The sequence below is a fragment of the Pseudophryne corroboree genome, chromosome 3, assembly GCF_028390025.1.
Source record: "Pseudophryne corroboree isolate aPseCor3 chromosome 3, aPseCor3.hap2, whole genome shotgun sequence".
In the NCBI taxonomy this organism is placed as follows: domain Eukaryota; kingdom Metazoa; phylum Chordata; class Amphibia; order Anura; family Myobatrachidae; genus Pseudophryne; species Pseudophryne corroboree.
The window spans coordinates 167,960,229-167,982,778 of NC_086446.1; the positions used below are offsets into that span (position 1 = coordinate 167,960,229).

The window sequence follows — 22,550 nt, forward strand, 5'->3', positions numbered from 1 at the left end:
CAGCTAAAAAAAAATTCTTAATGGAAGTTGATGGCCTACGGTAGTCGAGGCCTTCAGAAACCAAACGAAATGATGCCAACTATAGCACTTTCAAAGTAGAGTTCCTGGCACTGGTGTGGGCTGTCACTGAAAAGTTCAGAGACTATTTGGCTGTAACCCCATTTGTAGCATACACAGACTGCAATCCACTAGCCCACTTGGCCACGGCTCAACTGGGAACATTGGAACAAAATTGGCATTCCCGGTTGGCTGATTATCAGATCACTATTCACTATGGACACGGGCGAAACAATAGTAATGACGATGCCTTATTGCGACTACAGACAAAGGAGGATCCTGAAACAGATGATCAGTGGGAAACTGTCGAACTCCCTCCATTCCAACCCTCAAACAAAAAGATTGCCCAGAATACGACTTCTTCCAGAACAAGCAACCCTGATCAAGATGTAGTACCAGTTCATTCAAAGTAGTGGCAAAGATGGCAAGAGGAATGTCCGGTCTTCCGGAATCTGAAAATAATGTTACAGCATGACAGAGGGTTGACTAAATAAGAGAGACAAGCCTTGGCTCCTGAATTGGAAGCTGTGACAGCAACGAGATTGTCTGGCGATAAGACAAGGCTTGATATACCGACAAAGTGTATACCCAAAAACTCATCAGACCACGATGCAAGTGCTCATTCCCCTGGCAAAAGCACATATTCTTTTACAAGCCTATCATGATCAGTGCGGTCACGTCGGGACTCAAAAGACAGAGGCAGACTTAAGACAACAGTTTTATTGGATTGGCATGTGTAAGGATGTGGAGGATTGGTGCAAAAATTGTACTGCCTGCAACCTGAGGAGACCATTGCTGTCCACAGAATGGGCACCAATTCATCCAATAATTAGTAGTGAATCTTTGGAATTAGTCAAAATAGACCATGTAAAGTTGGAAAAAAGCAAAACTGGATATGAATACGCAATAACAATAGTGAATTTGCTGTCGCCCTGGCGGGCTTTCGTATGGCCATACGGTTATCCCACCAAAATCCTAATGGACCAAGGACTTGCCTTCACTTCCAAGTTATTTCAAGAACTTTGTAAACTCTATGGATGTAAAAAACTCAAGACTACCATCTATCATACTCAAGGGAACGGATTATGGGGCTGATTTCGACCCGATTGCACGCTGCACTTTCTGTCAGCGGTGCGATTGGGTCTGCAATGCGCATGCGTGTTGTTGCCTGGCATTGCCTGGACACGTCTGCGTTTTTCTTACCACTCCCTGAAAATGGCTCCAAATGGTGAGTTGCCGCCCCAGGGCGCCTTCATGCAGTCAATCTTCTTGCGGTCGCTGCTGTGACCGCTTTCTTCGTAGTCAGCGTCGTTGCCCAGCGGCAGCTGTCGCCGGGCAATGACGCGCATGCGCAATGCGCATTCCAGACCCGATCGCACCGCTGCAAGGAAGTGCAGCGTGTGATCGGGTCGGAATCAGCCCCCAAATTCTTATTTACATGTTAAGAGCCCTTCCATCGCGGCAGCGAGTAGATTGGCCCCTTTTATTACCTGAACTTGTTTTTATCTCTAATAATACAGTCCATAGTTCTACAGGATACACACCCTACTACTTACTGTTTGAGCGACTTAGGCATGGAAATCAATCCAGAACCATTTCTAAAGACAACTTAGGTAGAGGAACATCAACACCGGTTAAAAACAGCTCAACACCTGGTGGACCAAAGCATGGAAATTGTGTGGAAATGATGAGAAAAATGATGAGAAAAACTATAACTCCTCTACACAAGCTCACCTTTTGATGAGAGGAAGCAAAGTGTTCAAAGGAAGAAACCAACATGATAGCAAAATTAGACCCTCAATGGGAACTCATTCCTTATATGGTAACCGAGTTACCTAACCCCAATGTAGCAGTGTACTGCATAGTACGAGAGGACGGACATCAACCAAGCCTGGTGCATTGGTATCAGCTAAAATTGTGCCCTACTTGTCCCCTGGATCAAAAGAAGACATTAGAATCTCAAGTAGAATCCCAGGTCTCAGACCACGCTTGACTTTATGATGAGCCTGTATTGTCTGACTCTTTCTTTTTTCCAGAATATGGAATATAAGGGTGCTACGTAAATTCCCGAGAACATCTCAGCCATTGATGATTCCGAAAACTCCTGTATTAAGGCACTCGGAAAGGAGCACAAAAGGGAAATTGCCCCTTAGATACCAGCAGTAGATTGTAACTAATGTATTAACATGACTATAATTACTCCTAATACCACACTGTAGGTGCCATCAGCGTAATAAATACCAGTTACACAGGGGGACACATAGTACCTGCAGCCTACAGAGAAACATCCACAAGCCTTAATATTGTGTAGAGGATTTACTGCAGAGGTAGTTATAGCTGCCTAGAACTGAGTTAACAGCCAGTGTTTCAAGTCTGCAGCATCCGTTGTTATGTGAGTGCAACTGAACTGACCTGTCAGACAGGATAAGGAGACAGCATTTTCAGCCGGTAGCCAGTTACAATTACTTTTGGGCAGCAAACATAACCTAGTAAAGTCTGTCAGTACAGGAATGCTATTGCACAGGCCATCATCTCTGAACGTTAGTGAGGGAAAGTGAGTTGAAGCACGTCACTTGAGCTATCACTAGAGGTGAACCGTGAGAGGATATTCTACACTATACCTCCCCCTTCAGGGATTTGTGCAGCCTCCTCCACAGCTTAACAGACATCAGAGCATTGCAAACCTACTCCTCGTCCTCATGGAATTATAAGGAAAGGCAGTCGGCAGTTTTGTACTTATTCACAACCTGTTCCGTGTTGTTCGCTCGCTAGCTGCTTTTAGCAGCAGTGCAAACGCTAAGCCGCCACCCTCTGGGAGTGTATCTTAGCTTAGCAGAAGTGCGAACGAAAGGATCGAAGCACTGCTACAAAAAAAATTGTGCAGTTTCAGAGTAGCTCCAGACCTACTCCTACCTTGCGATTACTTCAGACTATTTAGTTCCTGTTTTGACATCACAAACACGCCCTGCGTTCGGCCAGCCACTCCACCGTTTCTCCAGCCACTCCTGCTTTTTTATCTGGCATGCCTGCGTTTTTTCACACACTCCCTGAAAACGGCCAGTTACCACCCAGAAACACCCATTTCCTGTCAATCACTCAACGATCAGCAGTGCGACTGAAAAGCGTCTCTAGACCTTGTGTAAAGCTGCATTGGCTTTTGTGAAAGTACGTCGCGCGTGCGCACTGCGCCCCATACGCATGCGCTGAATTGCCGATTTTTAGCATGATCGCTGCGCTGCGAACAACAGCAGATAGCGATCAACTCGGAATGGGTGGTATTCATGTGACCGCCGGTCAGCTGACACAGTCACATGACCTCCTCCACGAGCCCGACGGCTCACTTTCCCGATGGTCGGCATGCCGACCAACAGGGACTATTTCCACTCGTGGGTGTCCACGACGCCCATATAGTGGGAATAGAACCCGTGGCGACCGCAGGTCGCCACCGAGCCCGCAGCGTGGCGAGCGCAGCGAGCCCGCAAGGGGCTTGCTGCACTCGCCCCTCCCCGCCGGGATCCCGGCGTCGGTAAGCTGACCGGCGGTCAGGAGACCGCCGGTCAGCCATACTACACCCACTCGGAATGACCCCCTAGGATCCTTCCCTTTTGAGAAAGTAATAACTATAGGGGCAGCAGCCTAGAGGAAGTGTTCCCCTTTCACTTAGTGACCATTGCTTAATTGCCTAAATCCCTATTGGAGACAGACGACATAAGGTACCCAATGTGCGCACCATCTTTAAACTACTCAACTGAACTGTGTGTATTTAACATATTGGTGGGTGGGGGGGGGGGTAGTTATATTACACTCGAAGGTAAAAGTGTATAAGAGAGATTAACTGTTCATTACCTTGTATGGTAAAATGTTTATGGACTTGTTTGAAGATGTCTCAGTGTAAACTGATACTGAATTGCTATTGCGTGAGCACTCAACTCTGTTAATCTGCAAATTGAAGTGTTTCTAACAAAACGTTAAATTTCAGTCATTGCTGTTATAGTAGAGCAAAGGTTATACAGTTTAACTAATTGCAGAAGGAACGACTCCTGAGACAATCTGTTCCAGTATAATAAAATACATTTATTATTCACCATTGTATAATTTATTGTCAAAGATTGCAAATTGAATTTAATAAATTGATGAAAATTTAGAAAGTAGCAGTAGGTTTCCCAGTGTAGACTACTTCTCCTCACCCATCTTTAGAATCGCAAAGAGACCTGTGGTAAAGAATAAAAAAAGGAACCTGCAGGTAAAAGAAAATGGATCTATTGCACCACATTATGATAACATTTACCTGGGTATTACACATTTTCGGCAAAAAAGATGCCTGATGCTAGCAGAGTCTCACGGAACCTGGCGTGCTAAGAAGGGCTGTTTGAAGCAAATGCAACAAAGATACACTCCCAGAGGGCGGCGGTTTGCATTTGCACGACTGCTAAAAACTGCTAGCAAGCGATCAACTCGGAATGACCCCATATATTCTGTGTGTGACTGCGGCTGTATCTGCATACAAAATGCTATGTTACAGTGTATTCCATGAAATCACTGTAATGTAGCATTTCTTATGCAGATACAGCCACGGTCATACACAGAATATAGGCATGCCGAATATAATTTTAATCAGCAGAGGCTGCTTGTGCATCCTACCCACATAGTTATGCAAATTAGATACATTTTCATTAAAAAAAAGATGCCCGATGTTAGCAGAGCTGCCAGCTGACTCACGGCAGGCATCTCCTGCTGTATGGTGTATTGAGACAAGATGTATGAGGACACATCTGTATCCAAGCACAGGCAGAGGTCACAGTGTTAGCGGCCATGTGAGTGCTGTGTGCGGGTGGGTTAGTTGTGCAGTAGTGTTCGGCATATGTGTAAGGGGCATTATGTGTGTCGTGTATAAAGGCATAAATAATGTGCGGCATATGTGTAAGGGGCACTATGTGTGTCATTATGTGTATAAGGGCATTAATAATGTGCGACATATGTGAAAGGGACATTATGTGTATAAGGGCATTAATAACGTGCGGCATATGTCTAAGGGACATTATGTGTATAAGGGCATTTATAAAGGTTGGCATAATGTGTAAGGCACATTATGTTTATAAAGACATTAATAATATGTAAGGGGCATTACTGTGTGGTATTATTTGTATAAATGCATTACTAATGTGTGTCATTATGTGTATAAGGTGCTCTACTGTGTGGCGTAACGTATAGAAAGGGCACTACTGCATGGTCTAGTGTGAATAAAGAGCAATATGGTGTGGTGTAACGTGAATAATTAGCAATTCAGTGTGATGTAATGTAAATAAGAGGCACTACTGTGAGGAGTAACGTTTATAAGGTAAAGTGGTCCTACTGTGTGATGTAACGTGAATTAGGGACACTATCGCATGATAAAATGTGAATAAAGTTGCACTACTGTGTGATGTACTTTGAATTGGGGGTACTATTATGTGGCCATGCACCTTCCCAGCAAGAACACACCCCTTTTTGGGCTGTGCGCCAATTGTGCGCACTGTTCCTATTTAAAAAATAGGGGGTAGGAACACCAAAATGAGGACTGCTATGGGTGAGGGGTGATGGTGCTGGGAAAGGGGTGAAGGGTCAGAGGCGGAACTAGCGGTGGTGCTAAGGGGCACCAGCCAAAATCTTGCCTAGGGCATCATATTGGTTAGGGCCGGCTCTGCTGACAACCCCAATATCATATTATTTTATCACATTTTTTGGGGTACAGTAGGTCAGAGCAGGGCAAACCTCTGTGACTATCCTCTAGCTCTAATTATAATTATGACCCAGCTACTTACACCAAGGGCGTACATCAGGGGCGTAACATGAACTTTGTGGGCAGCATAGCAAAATCTTGAAAGCCTCCCCCCCCATTGTCACTACAATGCCCCTTAGAGGGGCAGGAGAGAGAGGGGAGTGAGAGACAGAGAGGGTGTCAGGCGGAGAGGAAAGAGAGAGGAGCAAGAAAGAGAGGGTTTCATGGAAAAATAGGAAATGAGAGGAGAGAGAGGAGCGAGAGAGAGAGAGAGGGTGTCAGGGAGAAAGAAAAAGGGATGAGAGAAAGAGAGGGTATCAGAGAGACAGAGTGAGTGTGTGAGAAAGAAGGCAGTGCAAGCGGTAGTGAGAGAGAGAGTATGTTAGAGAGAGATGGAGAGAGAAAGAGGGGAGCAAGGGAGAATGAGTTTTAGGGAGAGACCGGGAAAGAGAGGGTGTCACTGAGAGAGACAGTGTCAGGGAGAGAGGGAGATGCACAAGAAAGAGTGTTAGGGAAAGAGAGGGGCGGGCAGGAAAGACACTACCTGACTACAGCACAGGAAGGGGAGGGGGGCATAGACGGACAGACAGGGGCATGGACAGACAGAGCACCATATGGGGGCATAAACAGACAGACGGACAGGGGGGCATAGATGGACAAACAGATGAATGGATGGTAGGGGAGATGGGGAGTATAGACGGACAGATGAATGGACATGGGGGGCATAAATGGACAAATAGAGCACCAGGGGTGGGCATAGACAGGCAGACGGATGGGGGTGGGCATAGATGGAGAGAGCACCATATGGGGGCATAGATGGACAGATGGAGCGGGGGCTGGCATAGACGGATAGACGTGAAGAGGGCATAGATGGACACAGCACCATATGGGGACATAAATGGATAGATGTGAGGGGCATAGACACAGAGCATCATATATGGGCATAAAAGAATAGATGGATGGTAGGCTGAGCATAGATGGACCGTGGTGGTGGTGGGGCATAGATAGAAGGACATGGGGTGGCATAGACAGACAATACACCAGAGCATATGCGGGGGAGGGGGCATAGACGGACAGATGAATGGATGGTAGGGGAGATGGGGGGCTGACCATAAGCAGGTCTGTGTGGCACTGTCCAAACTCAATCTGTCTGTCAGCTATGCCGGTCACACATTGAAGGCAGATCTGCACCCCGCCTCCCACCTGCCTGCATCTCTCCCAGGAACTGCAGGGCCCCAAACCCGGCACACAGTAGTACTCATTTTTTTTTTTAATGGAGAGAAAAAATAAAAAGGATACAGTGGGATTGCTTGCTGGACCTTGGGGCCCCCCAAGCAGCTGAGATCCATAGCAGTTGCATCCCCGGCACCCTCTGTAGTTACGCCACTGGCCTACAGTACTCTCCCATGTCTCCACCACATTCTACACTGGAGCCCAACCAGTTCCTAGTCAGCAAGCAGCAAACAATTTCAGTGGACCTCAGTATTTCTGACCTTCTAGATTAGCACCTGACTCCAGTCTTGGACCGCAGTATTCAGTCTCAAACAGTTGTTCCAGGAATTCATACATTTTGGACTCCAGATTTATCTTTTCTGTTTCTGACCCTTCCTTGCTGCCGGGCTCCATGGTGCCATGTCGCATCTCAAAAATAAAATGAGGACAAGTGCTGGTAAATTTTAAGAGTAACCCAAAATATAGTTATGGATTCAGGACGTAAGTGTTTCTAAAGATATTAAATAAAAATGGATTGCAAAGCAAATCTTGCCCTGTAAACCTTACAGCATGGTATAATCCCATTTTGTGTACACAGTTGCATTTATTTTGTCTGCCTTCTGTTGTGTCTGTTCCCTGTGGTCCACACTGTCTAATGCGGTGAACCCTGGGGTGATTCACCATCACCAATACTGATAATTTAGTCTGTTACTTTTCCAGAACCTTCCCCCACATTCCTACAGAGTGCCTCCTCTCCCATATTCCTCTTCTCACTTATTACGATGATGATGACTCAACTTCGCATCATTTTCTTCATGGCTGCAATGAACAAGATGGTGGAATACTTGGTGCTTGGGACTCAAGAAAATGGTGAGTACAGATTTTACATCATTGCTTGAAATAAATATCAGAACTCAATGTACTGTATACAGAGGATTTACTGTATGTATGGATGTAAAAGTTTGCTAATGCTGTCCATAAAAGTGTCAGCTCCTGCAGCAGGGCTGATGGGCGATGTTGCTAGCGATTACATGCTGCAGAATGCAGCATGTCATGTGGCTCCCCCGTCAGACCCGAAAGCGGCAAATGTGTATGCACCTGCCGCATGCCAGGTCCCATTGTCAGCGATATCTGGCTAGGTACACATCATCTAATGTAAGGTTAAGACTGGACATTTCATCCACTAATGTTTTTCATATATAATGAAAATTAAACTTTACTTTATCAGGCGGAACATAATAATTTACAAAGCATAATAATGCTCAATATACAATGCAATGTGAAATTAAACAAAGTATTACTGTGGTAGCCCAATGAATGTGTATGTTAGTTGACTTCTTGTGCTTGTACTCAGACACCACAAGTGTGAATTTCTATGTTAAGTTTACATTTAAATTTAAAAAAAAAAGGCTGATCTTGAGGAGTTAAAGGTTTCTTTTATTTCTTTTAGTACCCGCGGATCTAAAACTGCAAGCAGAGAATACAGGTAAAAACTCTTTTTAAATGAGAACCCAGCAGAACTTATTTCATAGCTAGCTGCTAGGTCTAGAGTATGGAGGGTTTTCTAGCACTGTAATCGGTTTTTCGGCCAAAGACTGCTTTACAGAGAGAGCTGTGTAGGCTGGTGATGAAACTCTGGCCTCTTTTTCTGATTCTTTCCCATAGAGTTTCTAGAACATTTTTGTAGTAATGTTGATTCACTGTTGCGCCTTCTGGTACCCAGTCTGACAAAATAACACCCTTGGTATTAAAGAAAACAATTAACATGGCTTTGAATTAAAATTTGCTTTGACATACTTTCTTCATTCTTGGCGATGATGGTGTTTTCCAGTACATAACAGGGGCGGATTGGCCCACTAGGACACCATGACAGATTCCGATGGGCCGGTCCCATTCCCCCCTCAGCCAGGCCGATTCACACTCAGGCTGGTCTGGCTCACACTGCTTCCAGTACTTGCGATTCATTGGAATGCTATCCGAAAGTTAGGCTAGCGGGCACTTCCAGGTGCCGCTAGCCGTGAAAAGTTGTGAAGCTGTTCTACCAATGGGGGACCTTGAGAAAGTTAACCAGCCCAGCAGCATCTTCTCCCTGGCCCCGGCCAAAGGTCTCTTCAATGAGCCTTGCCCGGGAGCAGCAGCATAGCAATGGTCGAAGCTGGGTTCACTACACCCGCCGCCACCCTAGCTCCCGCACTCTCACTGAACTGGCCAGAGCGGCAACTGAGCACTGATGGGGGCCCGGCAGAGAAATTATTTTTCTCTATCGTCCTAAGTGGATGCTGGGGTTCCTGAAAGGACCATGGGGAATAGCGGCTCCGCAGGAGACAGGGCACAAAAGTAAAGCTTTTACAGGTCAGGTGGTGTGTACTGGCTCCTCCCCCTATGACCCTCCTCCAGACTCCAGTTAGATTTTTGTGCCCGGCCGAGAAGGGTGCAATTCTAGGTGGCTCTCATAAAGAGCTGCTTAGAGAGTTTAGCTTAGGTTTTTTATTTTACAGTGATTCCTGCTGGCAACAGGATCACTGCAACGAGGGACAGAGGGGAGAAGAAGTGAACTCACCTGCGTGCAGGATGGATTGGCTTCTTGGCTACTGGACATGAAGCTCCAGAGGGACGATCACAGGTACAGCCTGGATGGTCACCGGAGCCACGCCGCCGGCCCCCTCACAGATGCTGAAACAAGAAGAGGTCCAGAATCGGCGGCTGAAGACTCCTGCAGTCTTCTTAAGGTAGCGCACAGCACTGCAGCTGTGCGCCATTTTCCTCTCAGCACACTTCACACGGCAGTCACTGAGGGTGCAGGGCGCTGGGGGGGGGGGCGCCCTGGGAGGCAAATGAAAACCTTTAAAAAGGCTAAAAATACCTCACATATAGCCCCAGAGGCTATATGGAGATATTTACCCCTGCCTAAATGTACTAAATAGCGGGAGACGAGCCCGCCGGAAAAGGGGCGGGGCCTATCTCCTCAGCACACGGCGCCATTTTCTGTCACAGCTCCGCTGGTCAGGAAGGCTCCCAGGTCTCTCCCCTGCACTGCACTACAGAAACAGGGTATAACAGAGAGGGGGGGCAAAATAAATGGCTATATATATTAATATAAAAGCAGCTATAAGGGAGCACTTAATCATAAGGCTATCCCTGTCATATATAGCGTTTTTTGGTGTGTGCTGGCAGACTCTCCCTCTGTCTCCCCAAAGGGCTAGTGGGTCCTGTCTTCGTATAGAGCATTCCCTGTGTGTCTGCTGTGTGTCGGTACGTGTGTGTCGACATGTATGAGGACGTTATTGGTGTGGAGGCGGAGCAATTGCCAAATATGAGGATGTCACCTCCTAGGGGGTCGACACCAGAATGGATGCCTTTATTTGTGGAATTACGGGATAGCGTCAACTCGCTTAAGCAGTCGTTTGCCGACATGAGGCGGCCGGACACTCAATTAGTGCCTGTCCAGGCGCCTCAAACACCGTCAGGGGCTGTAAAACGCCCCTTGCCTCAGTCGGTCGACACAGACCCAGACACAGGCACTGTTTCCGGTGGTGAAGGTGACGAATCAACCGTATTTTCCAGTAGGGCCACACGTTATATGATTTTGGCAATAAAGGAGATGTTACATTTAGCTGATACTACAGGTACCACTAAACAGGGTATTATGTGGGGTGTGAAAAAACTACCAGTAGTTTTTACCGAATCAGAAGAATTAAATGACGTGTGTGATGAAGCGTGGGGTGCCCCGATAAAAAACTGCTAATTTCAAAGAAGTTATTGGCTTTATACCCTTTCCCGCCAGAGGTTAGGGAGCGCTGGGAAACACCTCCTAGGGTGGACAAAGCGCTAACACGCTTATCAAAACAAGTGGCGTTACCCTCTCCTGAGACGGCCGCACTTAAAGATCCATCAGATAGGAGGATGGAAAATATCCAAAAAGGTATATACACACATGCAGGTGTTATACTACGACCAGCTATTGCGACTGCCTGGATGTGCAGTGCTGGGGTAGTTTGGTCAGAGTCCCTGATCGAAAATATTGATACCCTGGACAGGGACAATATTTTACTGTCGTTAGAACAAATAAAGGATGCATTTCTTTATATGCGTGATGCACAGAGAGATATCTGCACACTGGCATCACGGGTAAGTGCTATGTCCATTTCGGCCAGAAGAGCTTTATGGACACGACAGTGGACAGGCGATGCGTAGAGGAGTTATTTGGGGTCGGTCTATCGGATTTGGTGGCCACGGCTATGGCCGGGAAATCCACCTTTCTACCTCAAGTCACTCTCCAACAGAAAAAGGCACCGACCTTTCAACCGCAGCCCTTTCGTTCCTTTAAAAATAAGAGAGCAAAGGGCTATTCATATCTGCCACGAGGCAGAGGACGAGGGAAGAGACAGCAACAGGCAGCTCCTTCCCAGGAACAGAAGCCCTCCCCGGCTTCTACAAAAGCCTCAGCATGACGCTGGGGCTTCGCAAGCGGACTCGGGGGCGGTAGGCGGTCGTCTCAAGAATTACAGCGCGCAGTGGGCTCACTCGCAGGTAAATCCCTGGATCCTGCAGATAATATCTCAGGGGTACAGGTTGAAATTAGAGACAGAGCCACCTCGCCGTTTTCCTGAAGTCTGCTTTACCAACGTCCCCCTCAGAAAGGGAGACGGTTTTGGAAGCCATTCACAAGCTGTATTCTCAGCAGGTGATAGTCAAGGTACCTCTTCTACAACAAGGGAAGGGGTATTATTCCACTCTTTTTGTGGTACCGAAGCCGGATGGCTCGGTAAGGCCTATTCTAAATCTGAAGTCCTTGAACCTGTACATAAAGAAGTTCAAGTTCAAGATGGAGTCACTCAGAGCAGTGATAGCGAACCTGGAAGAAGGGGACTTTATGGTATCCTTGGACATCAAGGATGCGTATCTCCACGTTCCAATTACCCCTCACACCAGGGGTACCTCAGGTTCGTTGTACAAAACTGTCACTATCAGTTTCAGACGCTGCCGTTTGGTTTGTCCACGGCACCTCGGGTCTTTACAAAGGTAATGGCCGAGATAATATTTCTTCTTCGAAGAAAAGGCGTATTAATTATCCCATACTTGGACGATCTCCTAATAAGGGCAAGGTCCAGAGAACAGCTAGAGATGGGTTTAGCACTATCTCAAGAGGTGCTAAAGCAGCACGGATGGATTCTGAATATTCCAAAATCCCAATTAATGCCGACAACTCGTCTGCTGTTCCTGGGGATGATTCTGGACACAGTTCAGAAAAAGGTTTTTCTTCCCGAAGAAAAAGCCAAGGAGTTATCTGACCTGGTCAGGAACCTCCTAAAACCAGGAAAGGTGTCTGTACATCAATGCACAAGAGTCCTGGGAAAAAATGGTAGCTTCTTACGAAGCAATCCCTTTCGGCAGATTCCATGCAAAGGGATCTGCTGGACAAATGGTCAGGGTCGCATCTTCAGATGCACCTGCGGATAACCCTGTCGCCGAGGACAAGGGTATCCCTTCTGTGGTGGTTGCAGGAGGCTCATCTATTGGAGGGCCGCAGATTCGGCATGCAGGATTGGATCCTGGTGACCACGGATGCCAGCCTGAGAGGCTGGGGAGCAGTCACACAGGGAAAAAATTTCCAGGGAGTGTGGTCGAGCCTGAAAAAGTCTCTTCACATAAGCATTCTGGAACTAAGAGCAATCTACAATGCTCTAAGCCAGGCGGAACCTCTGCTTCAAGGAAGACCGGTGTTGATCCAGTCGGACAACATCACGGCAGTCGCCCATGTAAACAGACAGGGCGGCACAAGAAGCAGGAGGGCAATGGCAGAAGCTGCCAGGATCCTTCGCTGGGCGGAGAATCACGTGATAGCACTGTCAGCAGTATTCATCCCGGGCGTGGACAACTGGGAAGCAGACTTCCTCAGCAGACATGACCTTCACCCGGGAGAGTGGGGACTTCATCCAGAAGTTTTCCACATGCTATTAAACCGTTGGGTAAAACCAATGGTGGACATGATGGCGTCTCGCCTCAACAAAACACTGGACAGGTATTGCGCCAGGTCAAGAGATCCGCAGGCAATAGCTGTGGACGCGCTGGTAACACCTTGGGTGTACCAGTCGGTATATGTGTTTCCTCCTCTGCCTCTCATACCAAAGGTATTGAGGATTATACGGCAAAGAGGAGTAAGACTAGTGGCTCCGGATTGGCCAAGAAGGACTTGGTACCCGGAACTTCAAGAGATGGTCACGGACGACCCGTGGCCTCTACTTCTGAGAAGGGACCTGCTTCAGCAGGGTCCTTGTCTTTTTCAAGACTTACCGCGGCTGCGTTTGACGGCATGGCGTTTGAATGCCAGATCCTAAAAGGAAAAGGCATTCCAGAAGAAGTCATTCCTACCTTGATAAAGGCAAGGAAGGAAGTCACCGCGAAGCATTATCGCCGTATTTGGCGAAAATATGTTGCGTGGTGCGAGCAGCGGAGTGCTCCGATGGAGGAATTTCAACTGGGTCGTTTTCCTACATTTCCTGCAATCAGGATTGTCTATGGGTCTCAAATTGGGATCTATTAAGGTTCAAATTTCGGCCCTATCAATATTCTTCCAAAAAGAATTGGCCTCAGTCCCTGAGGTCCAGATTTTTATCAAAGGAGTACTGCATATACAGCCTCCTGTGGTGCCTAAGGTGGCACCGTGGGATCTAAATGTAGTTTTAGATTTCCTCAAATCCAATTGGTTTGAACCACTAAAGAATGTGGATTTGAAATATCTCACATGGAAAGTGACTATGTTACTGGCCCTGGCTTCGGCCGGGAGAGTATCTGAACTGGCGGCTTTGTTTTATAAAAGCCCTTATTTAATTTTCCATTCGACATAGGGCAGAGCTGCGGACGCGTCCGCATTTTCTCCCTAAGGTGGTATCAGCGTTTCACCTGAACCAGCCTGTTGTAGTGCCTGCGGCTACAGACGACTTGAAGGACTCCAAGTTGTTGGACGTTGTCAGAGCCTTAAAAATATACATTTAAAGGACGGCTGGAGTCAGAAACTCTGACTCGCTGTTTATACTGTATGCACCCAACAAGTTGGGTGCACCTGCTTCTAAGCAGTCGATTGCTCGTTGGATTTGTAACAAAATTCAACTTGTACATTCTGTGGCAGGCCTGCCACAGCCTAAATCTGTTAAGGCCCATTCCGCAAGGAAGGTGGGCTCATCTTGGGCGGCTGCCCGAGGGGTCTCGGCATTACAACTCTGCCGAGCAGCTACGTGGTCAGGGGAGAACACGTTTGTAAATTTTTACAAATTTGATACCCTGGCAAAGGAGGACCTGGAGTTCTCTCATTCGGTGCTGCAGAGTCATCCGCACTCTCCCGCCCGTTTGGGAGCTTTGGTATAATCCCCATGGTCCTTTCAGGAACCCCAGCATCCACTTAGGACGATAGAGAAAATAAGAATTTACTTACCGATAATTCTATTTCTCGGAGTCCGTAGTGGATGCTGGGCGCCCATCCCAAGTGCGGATTATCTGCAATACTTGTACATAGTTATTGTTAACTAATTCGGGTTATTGTTTAGGAAGCCATCTTTCAGAGGCTCCTCTGTTATCATACTGTTAACTGGGTTTAGATCACAAGTTGTACGGTGTGATTGGTGTGGCTGGTATGAGTCTTACCCGGGATTCAAAATCCTCCCTTATTGTGTACGCTCGTCCGGGCACAGTACCTAACTGGAGTCTGGAGGAGGGTCATAGGGGGAGGAGCCAGTACACACCACCTGACCTGTAAAAGCTTTACTTTTGTGCCCTGTCTCCTGCGGAGCCGCTATTCCCCATGGTCCTTTCAGGAACCCCAGCATCCACTACGGACTCCGAGAAATAGAATTATCGGTAAGTAAATTCTTATTTTAATTACATTATTTGCATAAACATGATGGTGTAAGGGTTAGGGTGTCCCTGGTCGCAGTGTATGGCTTGGGGACCGGACAGGAGCAGGACGTATCTTGTTCTCAGGATTCCAGCTGATCAGGCAGCACAAACAGCCAGCCCTGGGACAATCTCTAATGCAAAGTCCTTCAGCCCTATAGTTGCCCAATGTCTGTCCATGATGATGGGTGGGCCTATTTATGTAATGCGGTGGCTACGTATGTAATGTAGTGGCTACGTATGTAATGCGGTGCTATACGTGTAATGTGGTGTTATTCATGTAATAATGTGGTGGCTATGTATATAATCAGGGGCGGATTGGCCACTGGGACAGATTCCGGACCTCTGAGGAGTGACCAAGCCCTCTTGACAGACCCCTCCCCCTCAACAGACACCGCCCCCATTAGGGCTGCTTCCATAAATTTCCCGGACTGGTGTTCGATCCCAATCCGCCCCTGAGTACACAGGAGGTCATTCCGACCCGTTCGCACGCAGCGGTTCTTCGCTGTGGTGCAAACGGGTCGGGACTGCGGCTGCGCGGCGCCCGCAATGCGCACGCGTGTCGTTGGATCCGTCGCTCAGGGTAAGTAACTCTTACCCTGGTCTTGTTTTGCAGGAAACTTTTTTAGCAAAGCAGGGCTGCACAAGTGATCGCAGCCCTGCTATGCTAAAATACACTCTCCCACAGGTGGCGTCAAGTTGATCGCACGAGTAGCAAAAAGTTGCTACATGCAATCAACTTGACAAGAAATACAAAAGGGATTTTTCCCACGCACTCTGCTGGCTGTTAGTAAGAAGAGCTATATACTATGTAATAATAGGAAATTTAGAGCTCTTCGTTACATATGTTTTGCAAAAGATATGATAAGCCTCCAGGCCACTTCACGGCTGCTCTATTACTGGAGGTCCCTATCTAAGCATAGGTCCAGGGCTTGGACCCCACAAAGTCGGCTCAGGCCCGACCACCCCAGGGCAGCACACCATTGAAATACTAAAGTGTTAATATGTGTTAAGAAAGAAGCAGAAGCTATGGGTTAGAAAGTGCTACAAAAATAAGGGTGTTAATAAAATACTCAAAAGAGTAATGTTAGTGAAAAAATAGGAGTGTTACATGAGTGCTAAATAAATAATATGGCATGCTACCCCAAGGTGGCCCAGCCCCACCAGACCCGGGGGGTACCACTCCCCAAACCCATACACAGCATAATAATAATAATAACATCCACTATGGGTCATACAATTGCTTAATGTATGGCCACATGATAATGGCACATACAGAACATATCCAGGTTGAGAGCTAGTTTACCTGGAGGCACCCCTGTATCCTCCAAATGGCACCACAGGACCCAGCATGCCCTCCTAATGCTGGCTCCATCTATGCCTCTCTGAACTGCAATAAATAGTGGAAAACTGCTCTAATCAAGCTGGTAACAATCCCCAGGTGCTGCGGGAGGGGGTTACTCTAGACAAGAAATACAAAAGGGATTTTTCCCACGCACTCTGCTGGCTGTTAGTAAGAAGAGCTATATACTATGTAATAATAGGAAATTTAGAGCTCTTCGTTACATATGTTTTGCAAAAGATATGATAAGCCTCCAGGCCACTTCACGGCTGCTCTATTACTGGAGGTCCCTATCTAAGCATAGGTCCAGGGCTTGGACCCCACAAAGTCGGCTCAGGCCCGACCACCCCAGGGCAGCACACCATTGAAATACTAAAGTGTTAATATGTGTTAAGAAAGAAGCAGAAGCTATGGGTTAGAAAGTGCTACAAAAATAAGGGTGTTAATAAAATACTCAAAAGAGTAATGTTAGTGAAAAAATAGGAGTGTTACATGAGTGCTAAATAAATAATATGGCATGCTACCCCAAGGTGGCCCAGCCCCACCAGACCCGGGGGGTACCACTCCCCAAACCCATACACAGCATAATAATAATAATAACATCCACTATGGGTCATACAATTGCTTAATGTATGGCCACATGATAATGGCACATACAGAACATATCCAGGTTGAGAGCTAGTTTACCTGGAGGCACCCCTGTATCCTCCAAATGGCACCACAGGACCCAGCATGCCCTCCTAATGCTGGCTCCATCTATGCCTCTCTGAACTGCAATAAATAGTGGAAAACTGCTCTAATCAAGCTGGTAACAATCCCCAGGTGCTGCGGGAGGGGGTTACTCTAGACAAGAAATACAAAAGGGATTTTTCCCACGCACTCTGCTGGCTGTTAGTAAGAAGAGCTATATACTATGTAATAATAGGAAATTTAGAGCTCTTCGTTACATATGTTTTGCAAAAGATATGATAAGCCTCCAGGCCACTTCACGGCTGCTCTATTACTGGAGGTCCCTATCTAAGCATAGGTCCAGGGCTTGGACCCCACAAAGTCGGCTCAGGCCCGACCACCCCAGGGCAGCACACCATTGAAATACTAAAGTGTTAATATGTGTTAAGAAAGAAGCAGAAGCTATGGGTTAGAAAGTGCTACAAAAATAAGGGTGTTAATAAAATACTCAAAAGAGTAATGTTAGTGAAAAAATAGGAGTGTTACATGAGTGCTAAATAAATAATATGGCATGCTACCCCAAGGTGGCCCAGCCCCACCAGACCCGGGGGGTACCACTCCCCAAACCCATACACAGCATAATAATAATAATAACATCCACTATGGGTCATACAATTGCTTAATGTATGGCCACATGATAATGGCACATACAGAACATATCCAGGTTGAGAGCTAGTTTACCTGGAGGCACCCCTGTATCCTCCAAATGGCACCACAGGACCCAGCATGCCCTCCTAATGCTGGCTCCATCTATGCCTCTCTGAACTGCAATAAATAGTGGAAAACTGCTCTAATCAAGCTGGTAACAATCCCCAGGTGCTGCGGGAGGGGGTTACTCTAGACAAGAAATACAAAAGGGATTTTTCCCACGCACTCTGCTGGCTGTTAGTAAGAAGAGCTATATACTATGTAATAATAGGAAATTTAGAGCTCTTCGTTACATATGTTTTGCAAAAGATATGATAAGCCTCCAGGCCACTTCACGGCTGCTCTATTACTGGAGGTCCCTATCTAAGCATAGGTCCAGGGCTTGGACCCCACAAAGTCGGCTCAGGCCCGACCACCCCAGGGCAGCACACCATTGAAATACTAAAGTGTTAATATGTGTTAAGAAAGAAGCAGAAGCTATGGGTTAGAAAGTGCTACAAAAATAAGGGTGTTAATAAAATACTCAAAAGAGTAATGTTAGTGAAAAAATAGGAGTGTTACATGAGTGCTAAATAAATAATATGGCATGCTACCCCAAGGTGGCCCAGCCCCACCAGACCCGGGGGGTACCACTCCCCAAACCCATACACAGCATAATAATAATAATAACATCCACTATGGGTCATACAATTGCTTAATGTATGGCCACATGATAATGGCACATACAGAACATATCCAGGTTGAGAGCTAGTTTACCTGGAGGCACCCCTGTATCCTCCAAATGGCACCACAGGACCCAGCATGCCCTCCTAATGCTGGCTCCATCTATGCCTCTCTGAACTGCAATAAATAGTGGAAAACTGCTCTAATCAAGCTGGTAACAATCCCCAGGTGCTGCGGGAGGGGGTTACTCTAGACAAGAAATACAAAAGGGATTTTTCCCACGCACTCTGCTGGCTGTTAGTAAGAAGAGCTATATACTATGTAATAATAGGAAATTTAGAGCTCTTCGTTACATATGTTTTGCAAAAGATATGATAAGCCTCCAGGCCACTTCACGGCTGCTCTATTACTGGAGGTCCCTATCTAAGCATAGGTCCAGGGCTTGGACCCCACAAAGTCGGCTCAGGCCCGACCACCCCAGGGCAGCACACCATTGAAATACTAAAGTGTTAATATGTGTTAAGAAAGAAGCAGAAGCTATGGGTTAGAAAGTGCTACAAAAATAAGGGTGTTAATAAAATACTCAAAAGAGTAATGTTAGTGAAAAAATAGGAGTGTTACATGAGTGCTAAATAAATAATATGGCATGCTACCCCAAGGTGGCCCAGCCCCACCAGACCCGGGGGGTACCACTCCCCAAACCCATACACAGCATAATAATAACATCCACTATGGGTCATACAATTGCTTAATGTATGGCCACATGATAATGGCACATACAGAACATATCCAGGTTGAGAGCTAGTTTACCTGGAGGCACCCCTGTATCCTCCAAATGGCACCACAGGACCCAGCATGCCCTCCTAATGCTGGCTCCATCTATGCCTCTCTGAACTGCAATAAATAGTGGAAAACTGCTCTAATCAAGCTGGTAACAATCCCCAGGTGCTGCGGGAGGGGGTTACTCTAGACAAGAAATACAAAAGGGATTTTTCCCACGCACTCTGCTGGCTGTTAGTAAGAAGAGCTATATACTATGTAATAATAGGAAATTTAGAGCTCTTCGTTACATATGTTTTGCAAAAGATATGATAAGCCTCCAGGCCACTTCACGGCTGCTCTATTACTGGAGGTCCCTATCTAAGCATAGGTCCAGGGCTTGGACCCCACAAAGTCGGCTCAGGCCCGACCACCCCAGGGCAGCACACCATTGAAATACTAAAGTGTTAATATGTGTTAAGAAAGAAGCAGAAGCTATGGGTTAGAAAGTGCTACAAAAATAAGGGTGTTAATAAAATACTCAAAAGAGTAATGTTAGTGAAAAAATAGGAGTGTTACATGAGTGCTAAATAAATAATATGGCATGCTACCCCAAGGTGGCCCAGCCCCACCAGACCCGGGGGGTACCACTCCCCAAACCCATACACAGCATAATAATAACATCCACTATGGGTCATACAATTGCTTAATGTATGGCCACATGATAATGGCACATACAGAACATATCCAGGTTGAGAGCTAGTTTACCTGGAGGCACCCCTGTATCCTCCAAATGGCACCACAGGACCCAGCATGCCCTCCTAATGCTGGCTCCATCTATGCCTCTCTGAACTGCAATAAATAGTGGAAAACTGCTCTAATCAAGCTGGTAACAATCCCCAGGTGCTGCGGGAGGGGGTTACTCTAGACAAGAAATACAAAAGGGATTTTTCCCACGCACTCTGCTGGCTGTTAGTAAGAAGAGCTATATACTATGTAATAATAGGAAATTTAGAGCTCTTCGTTACATATGTTTTGCAAAAGATATGATAAGCCTCCAGGCCACTTCACGGCTGCTCTATTACTGGAGGTCCCTATCTAAGCATAGGTCCAGGGCTTGGACCCCACAAAGTCGGCTCAGGCCCGACCACCCCAGGGCAGCACACCATTGAAATACTAAAGTGTTAATATGTGTTAAGAAAGAAGCAGAAGCTATGGGTTAGAAAGTGCTACAAAAATAAGGGTGTTAATAAAATACTCAAAAGAGTAATGTTAGTGAAAAAATAGGAGTGTTACATGAGTGCTAAATAAATAATATGGCATGCTACCCCAAGGTGGCCCAGCCCCACCAGACCCGGGGGGTACCACTCCCCAAACCCATACACAGCATAATAATAATAATAACATCCACTATGGGTCATACAATTGCTTAATGTATGGCCACATGATAATGGCACATACAGAACATATCCAGGTTGAGAGCTAGTTTACCTGGAGGCACCCCTGTATCCTCCAAATGGCACCACAGGACCCAGCATGCCCTCCTAATGCTGGCTCCATCTATGCCTCTCTGAACTGCAATAAATAGTGGAAAACTGCTCTAATCAAGCTGGTAACAATCCCCAGGTGCTGCGGGAGGGGGTTACTCTAGACAAGAAATACAAAAGGGATTTTTCCCACGCACTCTGCTGGGGGTGCCTCCAGGTAAACTAGCTCTCAACCTGGATATGTTCTGTATGTGCCATTATCATGTGGCCATACATTAAGCAATTGTATGACCCATAGTGGATGTTATTATTATTATTATGCTGTGTATGGGTTTGGGGAGTGGTACCCCCCGGGTCTGGTGGGGCTGGGCCACCTTGGGGTAGCATGCCATATTATTTATTTAGCACTCATGTAACACTCCTATTTTTTCACTAACATTACTCTTTTGAGTATTTTATTAACACCCTTATTTTTGTAGCACTTTCTAACCCATAGCTTCTGCTTCTTTCTTAACACATATTAACACTTTAGTATTTCAATGGTGTGCTGCCCTGGGGTGGTCGGGCCTGAGCCGACTTTGTGGGGTCCAAGCCCTGGACCTATGCTTAGATAGGGACCTCCAGTAATAGAGCAGCCGTGAAGTGGCCTGGAGGCTTATCATATCTTTTGCAAAACATATGTAACGAAGAGCTCTAAATTTCCTATTATTACATAGTATATAGCTCTTCTTACTAACAGCCAGCAGAGTGCGTGGGAAAAATCCCTTTTGTATTTCTTGTCTAGAGTAACCCCCTCCCGCAGCACCTGGGGATTGTTACCAGCTTGATTAGAGCAGTTTTCCACTATTTATTGCAGTTCAGAGAGGCATAGATGGAGCCAGCATTAGGAGGGCATGCTGGGTCCTGTGGTGCCATTTGGAGGATACAGGGGTGCCTCCAGGTAAACTAGCTCTCAACCTGGATATGTTCTGTATGTGCCATTATCATGTGGCCATACATTAAGCAATTGTATGACCCATAGTGGATGTTATTATTATTATTATGCTGTGTATGGGTTTGGGGAGTGGTACCCCCCGGGTCTGGTGGGGCTGGGCCACCTTGGGGTAGCATGCCATATTATTTATTTAGCACTCATGTAACACTCCTATTTTTTCACTAACATTACTCTTTTGAGTATTTTATTAACACCCTTATTTTTGTAGCACTTTCTAACCCATAGCTTCTGCTTCTTTCTTAACACATATTAACACTTTAGTATTTCAATGGTGTGCTGCCCTGGGGTGGTCGGGCCTGAGCCGACTTTGTGGGGTCCAAGCCCTGGACCTATGCTTAGATAGGGACCTCCAGTAATAGAGCAGCCGTGAAGTGGCCTGGAGGCTTATCATATCTTTTGCAAAACATATGTAACGAAGAGCTCTAAATTTCCTATTATTACATAGTATATAGCTCTTCTTACTAACAGCCAGCAGAGTGCGTGGGAAAAATCCCTTTTGTATTTCTTGTCTAGAGTAACCCCCTCCCGCAGCACCTGGGGATTGTTACCAGCTTGATTAGAGCAGTTTTCCACTATTTATTGCAGTTCAGAGAGGCATAGATGGAGCCAGCATTAGGAGGGCATGCTGGGTCCTGTGGTGCCATTTGGAGGATACAGGGGTGCCTCCAGGTAAACTAGCTCTCAACCTGGATATGTTCTGTATGTGCCATTATCATGTGGCCATACATTAAGCAATTGTATGACCCATAGTGGATGTTATTATTATTATTATGCTGTGTATGGGTTTGGGGAGTGGTACCCCCCGGGTCTGGTGGGGCTGGGCCACCTTGGGGTAGCATGCCATATTATTTATTTAGCACTCATGTAACACTCCTATTTTTTCACTAACATTACTCTTTTGAGTATTTTATTAACACCCTTATTTTTGTAGCACTTTCTAACCCATAGCTTCTGCTTCTTTCTTAACACATATTAACACTTTAGTATTTCAATGGTGTGCTGCCCTGGGGT

General features: G+C 46.4%; 1 protein-coding gene across 1 annotated transcript in view; it reads left to right on the plus strand.

Moving 5' to 3' along the window:
* Positions 1-22,550, plus strand: part of SLC43A1 (solute carrier family 43 member 1) — a 228,194-nt gene that overhangs the window by 118,902 nt on the left and 86,742 nt on the right. The window contains exons 9-10 of the mRNA XM_063958575.1: positions 7,748-7,897; positions 8,478-8,513. Of these exons, the coding sequence (XP_063814645.1) occupies positions 7,748-7,897; positions 8,478-8,513 (186 nt within the window). The remainder of the gene's footprint in view (positions 1-7,747; positions 7,898-8,477; positions 8,514-22,550) is intronic.